We start from the raw sequence: 16887 nt of genomic DNA, 5'->3' as shown, positions 1-16887 counted from the left end.
AACAAATGATTGTATAAATTAGTTAATTTATGGCTTTCTAAACCCAAACCACAATCCACCAAGAATGACATGTTTTGCACTCAGATTAGGGGGAGCTCGTTGATTGTGACTTGAAGTGGCCGGATGGGAAAAGGAGAAGATTTGAAAATTGGAACACAATCAACATTCCATGACACTGAAATATTTGCCAGTTTTGGGTCATTAAGTGCAATGATCGATTTGTACATAGTGCCATCAAATATGTCTTCAACATTTTGAGTTGCACTTAACCATTTGTAATCCAAAAAACTGATAAAAATCTGCATCCTGAAGTTTACCGATCTGAAATAGATAGTTTGATAAAGACTTGACCAGATTTCATCAAGTTTTCTCTATGGCATATTTATGCTCTTAGTTGAATGTACTGAAATATTATCTAGTAAATGTAACAAAATAATACATTGATACAGATAGACTTTCTAACTCTTTAAAGTTTGGTCAAGAGTTCTGAAAACTTTGTCTTAACAAGGCGCCATTTTGGACTTCCCATACCTCCCCATATGTATCAGACGTTTAGCCAATGGTCCGTGGGCGTGACGTCTGAGGCTGAGACTAAAAAACCATGGATCAGACTTTTGCTTTTTTTCAAGAAAGCCATTCCACACAGGACGATGTTACATTTTGGAGGTCCCAGTGGGGCAGTGATGTATGGATGTCGCATGGCACAGAGCGTTTGAGATGGGGAGAGAGAACACACAGACAAGGCACATACACAAAAAAGACACTGCAGCATAGGTCCGGGGACATAACAAGGTGTCTCCATTTTAAAAAAGTGAGATTCTACACGTTGTCAGTGATCCCAAGGATAATTTTTTCTTATTAGCAGTTTCCCTTGGTCAGACCATCTCAGTTTTACTAAATGTGTATGGGTACAATACTTTTATATAAAATACCACTTTACATGATCAGTGAAAATATACAGTATACTGGTTAAATAAATACCCCAGTGCTGTTCTTATTATAGATGGGGATTTCAATATGGTTTTAAATATTGATTTAGATAGGTTTCCCCCTAGAGTTGCTTCTAGAAGTCCAATTATGAATAATTTAATGTTGCGTTTTTGTGTTGTTGATACTTTATATGAAGAGAAATATATCCACAGCAGTGAATCTATATGTGGAGCAGCAAGAACCGTTCTAAGCAGTCCCGAATAGATTACTGGCTCATTACCCAAAGCCAAGCGAACAGTTTTAAATCAGTCAGCATTCATGCTACACCTATCACAGTACCATCTCTCTTAGGATTTGTCTTTCTACAGTACATCCCTTGATCTCAGCTCATCTTCTTCTTATTGGAAATTGAACAATTTTCTTCTCCTTTTTGAAGATGTTAAGAAGAATATTACTTTATTGATTGAGCAGTACTGGAGAAGAGCTTTAGTGTTAGATTCATATTGTAGCCAGTGGGAGCTGTTGAAGTTTGAAATGAGTAAATATTTTAGAAAATTCTGTAATAATGTAGCTAAACTTAAGAGAGCAGAAGAAAATAAGGTGGTGTCTAAAACTGCAATACTTTCTTCTAAACCCCCAAAGTTGTTTTCTGAATCTAATAAGCTTGAGTATGCTGACATGCAGTCTAAATTAGGTGAGATGTACACTTATAGGGTGCTTATATTAGATCTAGGCAAAAATGGCTGGAGGAGGGAGAATCTAACAAAGCATATTTTATCAGACAAGAAAAGAGTCGCCTAAGTAGTTCACTAATTGAAACTGTTAATATTGAGAGGACAGTCACTAATAATCCTCAGGCAATTGCACATTTCTGTGCTAAATTTTACAGTAATCTGTATGCAAAAAAAAAAAAAAACATTCTGAAGAGGCAGCCCATACTTTTCTGGAGTCTGTTAAAAATTGTTAGACTATCTCAAGAGATGACAGAAATCTTTGTGATAGTGAAATGACCTTATCTGAAGTTAGTAACTAAATTTTATAACTTAAATACAATAAATATCTCGGAATGGACGAGCTTACCACAGAGTTTTAAAAACAGTTCTCTAAAGAACTGTCTCCTTATTTACTCCTTATTTACAGAATGAGGCTTTCCCCCCGACTCTCACTCAAGGCTTAATTACTTTAATTCCAAAACCTAATAAAAAATTCACTTTAATTTAAAATTGGCATCCCATTTCTCTGCTTAACCATTGAATAATTGGTTATACCGTTCAGGCTTTCCAACTCTCCAGGGGTTTTTCAAGCACTCGTTAATGACGTGTTGAGAGACATGGTAGATCAGTTCATGTATGTTTACCTGGATGACATCTCCAGGAACATGTGCAACTCGTCAGGTGAGTACTCCAGAGGTTGCTAGAGAATGGGCTTTTTGTCAAGGCAGAGAAATGTGTTTTTCATGCACAGTCTGTTTCTTTCCTAGGTTACATCGTCTCGTCTGAGGGAATACGTATGGATCCTGACAAAGTTAAGGCTGTGATAGATTGGCCAAGTCCAGATTCCCGGAAGGCCATACAGTGGTTTCTGGGGTTCGCCAATTTCTATCGACGTTTTATTCGCAACTTAAGATATTTTAGATTTAGTCCGAGAGCTTTCTGTCCCTCCCTTGAAAATGTATGTACAGTATACTGTCCATGTCCAGAAAGGTAATATAAACATCATCAAAGTAGTCCATGTGACATCAGAGGGTCAGTTAGAATTTGTTGAAGCATCAAAAGTACATTTTGGTCCAAAGATAACAAAAACTACGACTTTGGCTATAATTGTATCATAGCCAGTGTTACATAATGTGTTTTCTTTGTCCTTCGAGATTTTACATAAAGAGGTAATGAATGATTACATACTTTTCAGTCACCAACAATGAAGCTGTTTATGGATCCATTTTGGCATTATGAACACTGAATAACTGATTTATAACTGAATTATTACTTATTACAAAGAAAAATTGCATGTGCAACTGAACAAATATGAAGCAGTCCTGAAACTTCTACAACTTACAATACACTCTAAATCTAATTTATTTGAGGTATTATTTTATGACTTTCCTTCTGAAATCAAACAGAGGCATGGACACTTTTCCCAAAAGCTGTGGATCCTTCCGTTGCTTGTTGGAATCTGGCGAGTTGTTTGCATTCTGGTTGAGAACCACATAGAGGGAAAGACTCAACATGGCCTCCAGTGGCAACAGTGCCACTGAAATAGGGAAATTTATCATAAAGAAACAGAGGAAGTTGTAACCAACAGCAGCAATACCGCTGATTTCCCTCTAATTCTAAAAACTGCAGGAAGTAGCGTGCCAGCATGTTTAAGGGGCATTAAACCATTTGTGGCTAAAATCTTTCTGAATGGTTTCATGCATATAGTCATGTTAACAGTGTCCTATGTGAACATGTTCTGCATTTATTTTCCCCAGGTTTTTTTTTTCTTGAAAATCATATTTGAATATGCGGCAACTATAGTTGCCAGTGGTCAAATTATGTTGTATGCACCTCTTCAATGTCAAATTTGAATAGGAGGAAAGCATTTGGCTTTGAACTCAAACTGCTTTCAACAGATCAATCTTTATAAACAAACCTATTATGCAAAAGTCAAAGAACATTCGATTCAACCCCCCCCCCCCCCCCCCCCCCAAAAAGTAGGAAGCAGAACCAGTAAAGTCTGGCAGGATGAGAAGAAACAGTTTTAGATAAAAACAAAAAAATCAAAATGGCACTTGGAGCCTAAAACAACATAACAAGACAAGACTGGGCAAACAAGACAAGATGGTCACAAGCAAACAGTCTGACAAAGACTGAGCATGAGACGAACTTAAATAGGGGAGAGCTAATGAGGAAAGAGTCAGGTGTGAAGGAACACAGAGAATTAAGGATAACGAGTGGGAGCACACACTGACAGCAGAACACACGATGAGCTGCCAAAACAAAACCCATGTGCTCAGAAACAAGGCACACAAACACCAAGACAAAACACCGCAAATTAGACCGAAGTCATGACAAAGGTGGTGGAACATAGTGAAGCCATTAAGTTGATCCAACAGGGTATTGTGTATCAAGAAGTTAAATGAAAATAAATAAATAAATAAAAATAAATAGAATCAAGAAAATATGACATACAGTATATGATAAGGGGTATATACCTGAAAGAAATTTCTGCAATTAACTGTTTGGTTACCAACATTATGCAAAATATCTTCTTTTGTGCTCAACAGAAGAAAGAATCTCATAGGTTTGCAACTTGAAGATGACACAATGATGACAAAATTTCCTTTTTTGGGTGAACTTTCATTATGTAAGCAGTTTTAGTGTAGGTAGCCTACAAGTAGCCTACAAGTACTGCAGTAAAGGTACAAGTAGTTTTATAAATTTACATAAACATATTCGCATAGTATACTTTGTGAATAAGCACATACTGATTAGGTCAAGTGGATAAATCCTGACAAAAGTGCTTGATATTCATGAAATTAATGATTTTTCTTTTTAGAATATACGATTATTTAAATAACTATCATGTGTAGGCTACACCCATGATTGTTTGTTTATTTATTTACTTATTATTGAACAAGCAGGTATTTTCATTCTTATAAGTGTGTTAGTTAAATGAAAATAAATAAATGAAAATGAATAGAATAAAAAAAAAATTACATCTACTGTATATAATACAAAAAAAAAGGTATACCTGAAGGAAAATTACGCATTTTTGGGGGGCCCATAGTATTCAATGGCTGACTGTAATAGGTAATTTCGTATAATAATGTAAATGTAAACATTCTAATGTAATCATAAGCTCCTAGTCATAAAATGAATTAGGGTCCTTAACCAATTAGAATGAAACACATCCAAACTGGATAAAGGGGCCTCAGTATTTTGCCCCTTACAAGACATTTTGTCATAAAAGGGAGAAAAAGATAATCTACATCAATTAATCCCATGTGTTAGCTATTTATCTTTCCATATCCTTTTGTGTGACTGACTGAACTTTGTAAAATGCTGCTGTCACTTGAAAACTGGTAAATTTCCACCCTCCATGGCAAAAGTAGACACAGAAGAGGGGCAGCAGAGCTGTGGAAAGATTGCTCTCTCATCTTCTCCTTTTGAAAGATTTATTCCCTATCAAATTAAGGTCTACTGTACAGAAGAGATGTCAGTTAAAGGGTTAAGTTATGTTTTAGGTGGGATATTATGAAAGCAAAAAACACTAAACAAGACCAATAACCTTGATTTATTAACCTGTTAACACAGTGTACACCATTTCCCCATGATACTGTATGTACTTACAAGTTATTTGCCGGCAACTATATATATATATATATATATATATATATATATATATATATATATATATATATATATATATGTCAACAAAAAATACTCATTAGTAACATGAAAATTACATTTCTTTGGGAGGGTTTGCCTTCGCCATGCTTCCTGGAAATAGGGGAACTTGATAGCCTCATATGACAGGAAGGAAGTGAATACCTTTTTTTCTTCTGTGAAATCCTTTATTTGGTTGTTTGCTTGCATGTCATTGAGAAATAAAACATGGATAACATCTAGAAAAATACTTACAAAATGAAAATGACAACTATAAACTGCGGCAACTGTAGTTGGTGGTGCATGGGCTTAAACCAATTACTCTACAGCACAGAAAGGGAAGAAAACATTGGCTTGTACTGTACTTATACTTTGACTAAATATGATATAAATGAATCAAGACACTATTAAACACACAAAAATGGTTTGCATATATTCATTCAAATATTTGTTTTAAATGGTTCAAATTATGGCAAAGTATGTGCTTTAGTTTTTCAACAAAGCCAATCAAAGTTTAAATGTTTTTTAGGATTGTAGATGGCACAAGGATCCATATTTTGAAACTCTTTTGGTGTGGTCTATGGAAATTTTTCATACTGCTATAAATAGGCTCCATGATGAAGCACAGTGGTAGAAAGTATCCTCAAGGGAGAAATTAGTGACAAATAAAAGTTTCCCCCTCTAGAGAACTGTATCAAAATACAGAACCAAGTGGTGCAGAACTTTGACCCTGCTTTGCCTCCAAACACACAACCACAGCCCTCTTTCTGTGCAGATCTGCCTGCTCTCACTGTTCTTTATGGAAATCACCAGTCAAGTCTATTTCAGCCACGGCAGAGAAGTGCTGCTGCTGAGGCTAGATAAAGAGAGCTACAGATAAAGCAAGCTATGCGGCTAGGCCTAAAACAAAGATTAACCCACTGACTTCAACAAACTAGTGTTCAGCTGAGTTCCATAAGAGTAAACTCCCTTGGTGATGAACAGGTGCATCTCAATAAATTAGAATGTCATGGAAAAGTTTATTTCAGTAATTCAACTCAAATTGTGAAACTCATGTATTAAATATTTTCAATGCACACAGACTGAAGTAGTTTAAGTCTTTGGCTCTTTTAATTGTGATGATTTTGGCTCACATTTAACAAAAATCCACCATTTGGTTCACTAGGCTAGGCTACACAATCATGTGGAAGACTGCTGATCTGACAGTTGTCCACAAGACAATCATCGACACCCTTCACAAGGAGGGTAAGCCACAAACATTCATTGCCAAAGAAACTGGCTGTTCACAGAGTGCTGTATCCAAGCATTTTAACAGAAAGTTGAGTAGAAGGAAAAAGGTTGGCGAAAAAAAGATGCACAACCAACCGAGAGAACCGCAGCCTTATGAGGATTGTCAAGCAAAATCGATTCAAGAATTTGAATGAACTTCACAAGGAGTGGACTGAGGCTGGGGTCAAGGAATACGGACATGTCAAGGAATTTGGCTAAAGTTGTCGTATTCCTCTTGTTAAGCCACTTCTGAGGCGTCTTACTTGAGCTAAGGAAAAGAAGAACTGGACTATTGCCCAGTGGTCCAAAGTCTGGTCAGCAAACTCACCAGACCTGAAGCCCACAGAGAATCTATGGGCTATTGTCAAGAGTAAGATGAGAAACAAGAGACCAAAAAATGCAGATGAGCTGAAGGCCACTGTCAAAGAAACCTGGGCTTCCAGACCATCTCAGCAGTGCCACAAACTGATCACCTCCATGCCACGCCGAATTGAGGCAGTAATTAAAGCAAAAGTATTGAGTACCGAGTATTGAGTACATGTACAATAAATTATCATACTTTCACAACTTTTTTTTATTGGTCTTATGAAGTACTCTAATTTGTTGAGATAGTGAATTGGTTGGTTTTTGTTTAATGTCAGCCAAAATCATCACAATTAAAAGAACCAAAGACTTAAACTACTTTGACTGTGTGCATTGCATTTATCTAATACACAAGTTTCACAATTTGAGTTGAATTACTGAAATAAATGAACTTTTCCACAACATTCTAATTTATTGAGATGCACCTGCAGTTTACATTTAAGTGTTCTTAATTAATTTTTTTTGCAGACACAGGGGCTAAGAATTAGTCCTACTTTCATGGCAAGTTGTGGCACATCATGTTCTGCCATGGTTAAAGATCTGGCGGTGGCAGTGTTTGGACAAGATACGTCATTCATGGGCTGTCTGGAAGGGCTGGCAATGCAAACAAAGGCACTACAGCAAAGCCACCCTTTGACCAAGACAAAGTAATGCTCATCTTGGGTGAGTTAAATGGTTAAATATTGGTTTTTATACTGTACACGCAAGCTTGTTTTCCCAGCAAAATTTACTGGTATTACTATACTTGTGGGGACATATGGACATAACAATGGGAATACCAGGACCACACACACAACATATTTTAAAACATCAAAGCATCTTTTGTTTTTGCAGGAAAATGGAGTAGATGCTGCCTTATGGCTGTAAATTGGGCTATTTTTCACTCTGATATAACAATTTCAATCAATTATATAATTTGTGAAAATACATTGTTTTGTTGTGAAGTTATTTCTCCTGCATGTATCTTGCAGAAGACAATTTGCAACTCCTACATAACTTCATATATATCCTGCACAATAATCCTGTAAAAACGGCATGTTTTAAAAAGACCTGTATTGCAATTCCTGGAGTACTATATAATTCCAGCATATAATTGTTTCCTTCATAAAATTCCTGCAGGTAATCCTTCAGGAAATTGATCTGAAAATCCTGTATCTGGATAATTTTTCCTGGAGGATATTCCAGCAAGTGTGTTTTTGTTGTTGTTTTGTGTGTAAGGGCTTAGTTTATTCATAGTTTTTCAGGTAGCTTTGCAGGAAGGCTTCTTCAAGTCTTTACGATTGTGTAAAAATGTCAAATAAAGTTTGAAATAATTTTTAAATGTGGTTTAGAGTCAAATCATGTAAAACTTTCCCATCAAAGTTGTATTTCCCATTAAAACAACAACAGTTATGCTACTCCCATAACACAACAATGCTTTACCGTTGTAAATTTAATCATTGACGTGTATCGTTGTGTTAAACTGAAAATTAATGTCCTTTTTTTTTGTGACTCCGATAACCAAAAGAGTCGTGATGTGTTTTCTGAGCTCCAGATGTCGCTGTTTCTCTGTAATCTTTCCTCTCTGATGTCCTGCAGGAACCACTGACGTTTGTGTCTACGACTACAAAAGCAAAATTTCCAGCTGGAGGAAAATGTCCAGCGTCAAAGATCGGAGAGTCTGAAGGTGGGAATCGTCATTTATTCACATAGTTTCTAACAATTCATTTAAGTTTACCCGTCAGCTCTATTTGTCCGTATACCGGAAGTATGTTAGGTTGTCCGAGTATTTGTGCTGTTTGTTTTTCTCCTGCTTGTGTTTTCACTTTTCTTGGCGCGTGAAGTGCCGAAACGTTTGCTCAAACATTGCGTAAAAGTTTCGGAAACAACTTTTTAAGATATATCTTTTGTTTTAGTATTAAGACGTAGTTTTATGAGCTGTTTTACAATGTTCGTGGCAGAATATTTACTGTGCTGACAGCACTATTTGAAATATGTATCTGTATTTATGGCAGCCTAGAGACTGGAGGCTTCTTTGGTTATCTATTGTGTTTGCATACATAAACGTTTGTTTAATCTCGGAAATGTCTTTTAAACAGCATTTCTCCTTTATTAATTATTCAGGTAAGCTGGGGTTGCATTTCTATTTTTGTCACTTAAATTGAACAATGTTTAATATAATATATTTAATAAATCCCTGTTGCGTTCAGAACAGGTTAATGAAAGTCAGGGCAGGGGTGAAGCTCGAGTCTCTGTTGCTCCTTCACTAAAAGGGTGAAGCCCAGAACACTCATTTATCCTATAGAATTGTACAATAATTATATCATTCTCTCATCAGTTTTTAAAATTATAATCTTATTGCTGATAAGCTTTTTTTGTTTGTTTTGTTTCTTTTTGCAAGAAAATCATGCATCCCATTGCATTATTTGCTAGGACTGCCATTCAACATTTTCAAGCTAAAATAGCACAGTTGATAGTATGTGTAATAATTATAATATCTGAATGTTTCTGCTAGGAATAAGAGCTATTTTGTATGCCTCTTTGAGTCAATATTGTTGTGGTTTTTAGTTTTTTTACTTTTGCCAGGCATAACTGAAATAGGCTTGTGTAATTTTGTGGATTCAGCACATATGGCTTCTTTAAAAGTTCAGCTGAAATGGTGGCATGTAATGGTGGTTGTTCCTGCAGTGTTACATCATTGTATTTATATGAATGAATCATGTGCCTTGGGTATGCTAGCTGGATATGCATGTGTAACTTATTTTTTGGCTGTCCTGCAATTGTTTTCTGTCACGTAAACTCTATTCACAAACTATACTCACAAACTATATTGTGCATACTGTATGCTAAATACGTGTAATGTCTGATTTCACACATTACAAGTGCTGTATTGTGCTGTCTATCATCCATTTACCCTTCTTGACCTTCTCATCGTCCTGGGAACTATTTGTCTTCCCATGACATGTTTTGCAAGCGCTTAGAAGAGAATCTCAGACTAAACTGTGTTTCAGACTCATGCTTTCTGTTCAGTCTATTTCTGAGAGGTAAAAGTGAACCGATGTTCATAAACTGGCACACTGTCACCTAAAAGCTATATGCATTATCTAGTTATTCATTTCTATCTTAAAAGAGTGACTTCTGTACTTTGAACAGCTGCACTGAAGCTTAATAAATCGTTTTATTGTAAAGTGCAAAAACACTTTTGCTGACTTCCGTTTTGATTTGACACCACATTTGAATGGTTTTCCATTCGTGGGTTTTCAAAATCATAAACAAGTGATGTTTCTCATTGTTAAATCAGTGCAGCCAGGCGTGCACCCTGAGGGGTGAGAACTGTTCCCAGGAGGTTTGAGCTGCAAAGATTTGATAAATCCGTCAGCACAGAGTATGCCACCTGCTTTTTTTTTATACTTCTGACATGAAGAAGAGAAGGAGAAACAGTAACTAGATGTTGCTCTCCATATGTTTTAACCATTTGACCTGTTATAGTCCTCTTAAATATATTTTGAACCAGAAAACAGATATTTTGTTCATTGCTAATATATATTTATTCATTTATTTATGTTTATATCACATGCAAAGTCTTATTGTTTTTGAGATCAGAGTTCTTCATGATTTCATAATGTAGCATACTAAATATTAAAGCATCATCTTTTTGCACAATTGATGCCTTACTGATAAGACATGCTTGGTCGGAGACCTTCCCTTCTGGATTCCTCACTGTACACAATGGCCTTGGAGAGAATATTGATGGCCAGGCTTGGCAGCATTGATGTCTTTGTGAAACTAAATCAAACTGTATGACTATTTACCGGCACATTGGGAGTGTAACATGTTGTTCTTTGATTATTGTGGTAGAGGTGGGCGGTTTGAACTTTTATATTATGGTAATTATATAAATAAGGGTTTATTTGCTGGAAATGCAACAAAAATATTTATATATTAAATGAAAATGTGAATTTTAAATAGATTTTTAAAATGTTTACATCACTCATCTATTTATTTTCTGCTTTTTTAGATAAGCTTGCTGTTAAATATAGTCTTCGTAATGCAAACTAACTTGATTATGAAATTAATATTATTAAATGGATAGTTCAAACTATCAATTCTGATTGCATAAGCAGCATTTGAAGATGTAAAATAGTCTATGAATTTATACCTGCAAATGTACATCAATTGAATTCTTTATTTTAAAATGGATTGCTCCAGTCCTTGATTATGATTATGAGCTGTGCTCCAAGCCATTGTAAAATACTCTATAAACACACGCCTCTGATCTCATTACATTATTAACTACCTCATCAGTGTTTAACGTGTTTTATTCTGTTAAACGTTTCTAAAGAACTAAGTTGCTTGGCAGAAGTATTATTTTTTAATTATTACATTTTTGTTGTTGTTGCATCTGAACATCAGTTAAGTGCTATTGCTTGGCAACTGTGATCAACTAAACTCTGTTTTGCATTGTGTAAAACGCCCCTAAATATCACATTCTTTGTCTTGACTCTTGACTTGTTAGAGACGCATCTCTGTGTTTTTTCATTGCTCCTTGTTTTGTCACCACTTAAGTAAAGTAAATCTGTCCTGGTTTTTTTTTTTTAGCACATAATGAAGTTGTAAATAAGAAGCTGTTCTGTCTGTAGTATGCAACTAATTGGTTCCATTTCAATTGCAAGCAGGCATGTCTCGAGGCTGTAAGGCACAGGGATATGTCTGGTATGTGTTTGTAACAGCCTGCCATTCACAACCTATTAAATCTAGATTTTGACACCCCTTCACTGGCCACTCAAATGAACGATATTTTGCTGTTGAATTTTTTTTTAAGCATTTCCCAATCTAAAGACTTCTCATATCAAAATATTCATTACAACTTTGTCAGAAATCAAATACTTGTGATCGTTGCATCGTAAAATGAAAGATTTTCTATGATCCTGCCATAATGACGGCTTTGTGCAATTTTTGTCAGGCTTTAGTTGCTGCTGTCAATTTAATTTTTCCTAATGTAAGGTGTAGGGTTGCATTCACCCATTTTCATGTTTAACAAGGGCTTTTATATTGAACATAGGAACAAAAAGGACTTATTCATTTGATTTATGTCAAAATGTCAAGTTATTGTTGGTGCAAAATGGACTGCTTCCTTTACTGCGAGCTCATATTTGTAAACACAGCATTGTGAACAGGATATTTGATGGTTAAAAATCCCCCTGAGCTACTTATACTGACCACTGACTCTAAAAATAGCACTACCAGTGCATCATAATTGTCAGTGAACATGCAATACATCTTTTGAAATCACTGATGTCCTGAGTTCCTGATACTAACATCTCAATTTCCTCTTGTAGGCACCTGTTGTAAAGTTCATGCCATAACCCAATGGTATCCCCATGTACATAGCGAGGCAAAGCTGACACCATGGCCCACATATCCAGTGGCAATGGGTTTAAGTGTGACAGGCCAGCCTCTCCGGGGGTGGACCGGCCCAAAGCGATTGTGGGAAAGGAGGAGGCTTTACGTATGGAGTTAGAGGCCTTGGATAAAATCAAGCGTGAGAAAAGACACACACTCCCAGTCACAGCATCTTCTGTTAATTCTCTTCCCAATCCAATGACACAAACATCCACTAGCCGGCAAGAGAAAGACCTCATGGTGTTCTCCGAATCAGAAACACAGAAGGATGAACAAAAAGACAAATTTGAAGATATTGATTTAGAGAAGCTGACCAAGGAGGAGCTGGAAAAGCTGCTTCTGGATGACAGTTTTGGAGTAAACAAAATTACAAGACCTTCCTCTCTGCTAGGTTGCAATCTCAGCGCATCGTATCCTGGAGGACATGCGTTCAACCCTGCTTCATTCCACTGGACACCCACCCCAACACACGCACAGACTCCCATCTTCCCCTCTGTTCCCTTCCCGAAGCCTCCGTGCTCTTTCCAAAATGGCTTTAGTCCAGCTTTGTCTCCGTTTATTAGCCTGCCGGCTCAGCCGACCCCCTTCCTCTCCTTTACGCCAGTCCAACCACCTGCTGCTCTGGTCTACCAGCAGCCTGCCGTCACCCCAGAGATGGCCAAGCTGTTTGACAAGATTGCCAGCACTTCAGAATACTTGAAGAATGGCAGGTCCTCCAGCATGGAAACTGAATCGGGAAGTGTCAAGTCCCTGGAGCCCATGCCTCAGCCTTCAGAACCACCCAATTTCAGCCGATTTGAGTGGCTGGACCTGGACCCACTCAACAAGCGCAAGGAAGTGGAGGTAGAGGGGACACGCACTGTATCGGGCTGCCCTTTCATAGAGGAGTCTGGGACTGCTAAAGACCCATGGGATGCAGTTCTGGATGAGCATGAAGTTGTGGATAATAGCAGTCCCTCAGTACAGGTGGAGAGCAAGGTGACTTTAGCCACTCAGACCAGAAGAGCATCAACAGGGGCAGCCGTAACAAGAGGCCAGTCCTTCAACATACCTGCAACCTCAATGGATCACAGCCCAGACAAACAGGTAAGAGGAACGTCCTTTCTACTGACCCAGAACATGTTGGCAGCAGAAGTGATTTCCACATCCTCTTGTGCATAGTTAGAAAAATCTGTAATGGGTGTGTAGGAGGAAGTAGAAATGATCCCAGCAAGGTATCATCAAATTCAAACTTGTTGTCTAAAGCACAGTGTGTTAATACATAAAAAAATAAAAAAATTCTAGATTAAACTAACCCCACTGAAGTCCCTAAGCCCCTATTAGACAACATAGTATTTAATAGGTGTTTCTCATGCTTGCATACATTCTAATTCTAGCAATTTAACAAGAAAGCAGCAGTGCTCTGTGATATGAGAGGAAGTAGCAGTTAAAAATGTGTGCATATGGTTTTCTGATTATTATACAATGTCAATGTGGTGAATGTCTTTACACCATTTTCTGCTATGGGTGATTTGCATTTTTCATTTTGGTTTTGTTCGTCATGGTTGGTTTCTTATCATGTTCTACACAAGTTCTGCTGGTGCTCGGTCTCTTTCATTTTACCACCGTTTTATCTAAACCTCTTGCTTTCATCTATGGTCTTTTTTTAGAAATGTTGTAACTGATTGCCAAAATAAAGAATGACTTCCTGAGAGAATTGTGAAATATTGAGTGAAACTCTTATTACTTATGAGGAGTGTGTAAATGGGTTTTTTCCCCCAGAAATCCCACTTTCTGTATGGGTAAGGGTTAAAAAATATTTTTATTTATTTATTTTCCTGTCTAGGGCAATTGGCTGTTGTGACACATTTCCCATAGTACTTGAAAAAAATAAAGTGGTCAGAGGGTTCAGGCTTTGCACTTCCTCGTTTCAAGTTTTAGGACTATTATTATTATTATTGTATTCTGAGTCACACATCAGATCTAGTTCATACTTTAGGTAACACTCTGCTGTCCTAGTATTTTGTAGTAAATGGGCTGTTGTCTTTGTGTGTGTATGTCTATATCGAGGACTGCTGCTGGTCTCATTAGCACAGACAAGCCCCAGCTAGCTGTTTTTGCCCCATGGGTTCTTCCCTGACATGCCTGCAGTGGGTCCATGCAGCTCCTTAGTTGCCATGGCAGCTCTCTTTCGGAGTCTGCAAAAGAGCAGTGAAACTAATCTGAGCTTTGGTTTTGGTGTACAGTTACTCTGCTCCATCACACACAACACAAGATACTCTTATCTCAAGCCCTAGATATTTCAGCCCTTATCAGCACACACATCCCAAAAGACCCTTTTTATTGTTGGTCTTGGTGTAAGTGTAATTTCACTCTTGCCATTACTTCATGCTTGTGGTTAGGGTTAGTAGAGGAAACACTTTTTTTTGTTAAGCATTTTTCAATAAACAGCATTAAGGCAAATCCAAATTATGCATTCTCTCCTGATGTAAACAAATAAAGTATTGGTGTCAAAGGTGTGTGTGTGAAAGATTTAGGGTGTATTCACACCTGTCTTGTTTGGTTAGATTGAAACGAACTCTGGTTCGTTTCCCCCTTTGGTGCTGATCTTTTTGGCAGGTGTGATTACAGCAATCCAAATGAACTCTGGTACTGTTCGTTTACAATCCGATCTCGATCCGACCCAATTGCAGAAAGCACTGCACCTTTTGAGTTAACAGGCTACCCGTATTTGGAGTTGCATTATTGGAAGGTCTTGTGTTCACTACAGTTGCTAACTTTGCTAAGCCATTGAAAAATTTGATATAGACATAGAGAAGACACATTAAAAAAAAAATCACGTTGTGGGGGCGGGGGGGGGGGGGGGTATCTGTCTCATCTGATGGTCATAAGTGTCTTCATATTGTGTTTGTAGCTGATAAAAGAAAATCAGTAAAATTATAACAATTGCACTAAATCTGAATCCTGCATGTTCTGCACATCTCTGTGTGAATGAATGAATGGCAGAGACGTGCGGGTTTATTTACTACATAGACTGAAGCGCCTGATGCTTGCAGTAATTTCAGCATCTGCCATCTCAATGAGGACATAAATACATAAACAACATCACCAGAACTGTTCTGAGTCACTTCACAAGCATTTTACTGTTTCATTTGAGTAAAACCAGTGTCAATTTAAAGGTATTCTCGGCAACCCGTCAAAATAAAAGTTCATTTTTACATAAAGGCATTGTGCTAGAAATATAACTATTATTTAGTAGAATGTATGTGATACTGCTACTACTCTTGAAAAAATTAATAAAACTTTATTTTTTTAAGAAATAAATCACAAAATATTTCTTCCATGTTTTAATTTTAATAGCAAATCCCCTATATTTACCAAAAAATAAAATGTGTTTAAATTTCATTAATTAAAAGACAAATTAAATTTGGATGAAACTTGTTTACTGTTTTTCATAATTATATTACTTGTAGAAAAAAATGTAAACACAATTGTAAATGCGTATAAAGAATCGCATTCATTTTATTTTTAGTGATAAAAAGTTTTTTTTTTTTTTTTTTTAGCATATTTTTCTGTTTTGCTTTGGTACCCGAAATTGGTACCTAGAACGGTGGATTTTCACTGGTATCGGTACCGAATACTGAAATATATGTACCGTATTTTTCGGACTATAAGTCGCACCTGAGTATAAGTCACATTTATTTGATCGAAAATACAATAAAAACAGTAACAAAGTAAAATGTTATTAAAACTTAAAATAAGTTTTGATCTATTTTAATATATTTAAAATGTATTTATTCCTGTGATCGCTAAACTGAATTAACAGCAGCGATTACTGCAGTCTTCAGCATCTTTCAGAAATCATTCTCATATGCTGATTTGCTCCTTGAGACGAGAATCATTTCTTATTACCAGTGTTAAAATGGTTGTACTGCTTCATTCTTCAAAAAGAAATATCTTACCCTGATCTTTTGAATAGTTGTGCAAATAAACAGTGCTGATTAGGGCTGTGCGATATGGTGAAAATGTCTAATTGCGATGTTCTTTTTGTTTTTTGACAGATATTGCGATTTGATTTGAGCTTCAGCTAATTATTGTCAATAATGTGCAGCACAGTATCATTACCCTGCTGAAAAAAAATAACACAGAAATTTCCATTAAACCATTACAAAATTCCTTTTTGTTTTTAGCATCATTCCAATAGGAATTACTGTTGTTCTATTGATTGCCATCTGCCAGATTACATCCCACCATTAGAATCCGTCAAATAGACACCATTATAGTTTACATTAAAACAATACAATTTCCATTATAACTCTGAAATCCATTAAATTTTCAATTGTGGTTTGGGAGGGGTTCTATATATTTTTTTTTCTTTTTTCAGCAGACAAGATTATAATGGTATAACTACTTTTACAGAATTAACTTAATTACTGTATTTCACTGGAAATTAGTGTTGTCAAAAGACCCGGTACTTCGGTACCAAGTCGGTACTAAAAAAATGAAAATGTCACGGTACCAGGTTTCTTTAAGTACCGGTGGTACCGAGGACCCGTTCAAACCCGGTTCTGGATGCATACAGCGCTATGATTTCCGC

General features: G+C 36.6%; 1 protein-coding gene across 2 annotated transcripts in view; it reads left to right on the top strand.

Moving 5' to 3' along the window:
- Nucleotides 1–8475: 8475 nt before the first annotated feature.
- LOC132156063 (phosphatidylinositol 4-phosphate 3-kinase C2 domain-containing subunit alpha-like) overlaps nucleotides 8476–16887 on the top strand; it is a 38628-nt gene continuing 30216 nt past the window's right edge. Inside the window, exons 1-2 of one of the 2 annotated variants that reach the window (XM_059564897.1) lie at nucleotides 8476–8595; nucleotides 12248–13397. In XM_059564897.1, coding sequence (XP_059420880.1) covers nucleotides 12318–13397 — 1080 coding nt within the window. In that variant the 5' untranslated portion in view covers nucleotides 8476–8595; nucleotides 12248–12317. Of the gene's footprint in view, nucleotides 8677–12247; nucleotides 13398–16887 lie in introns of both variants that reach the window. The other variant, XM_059564896.1, reaches the window with a different exon arrangement.

The sequence above is a fragment of the Carassius carassius genome, chromosome 13 (assembly GCF_963082965.1).
Source record: "Carassius carassius chromosome 13, fCarCar2.1, whole genome shotgun sequence".
NCBI classification, from domain to species: Eukaryota; Metazoa; Chordata; class Actinopteri; order Cypriniformes; family Cyprinidae; genus Carassius; species Carassius carassius.
This window is presented reverse-complemented; position numbering and strand designations above follow the sequence as displayed.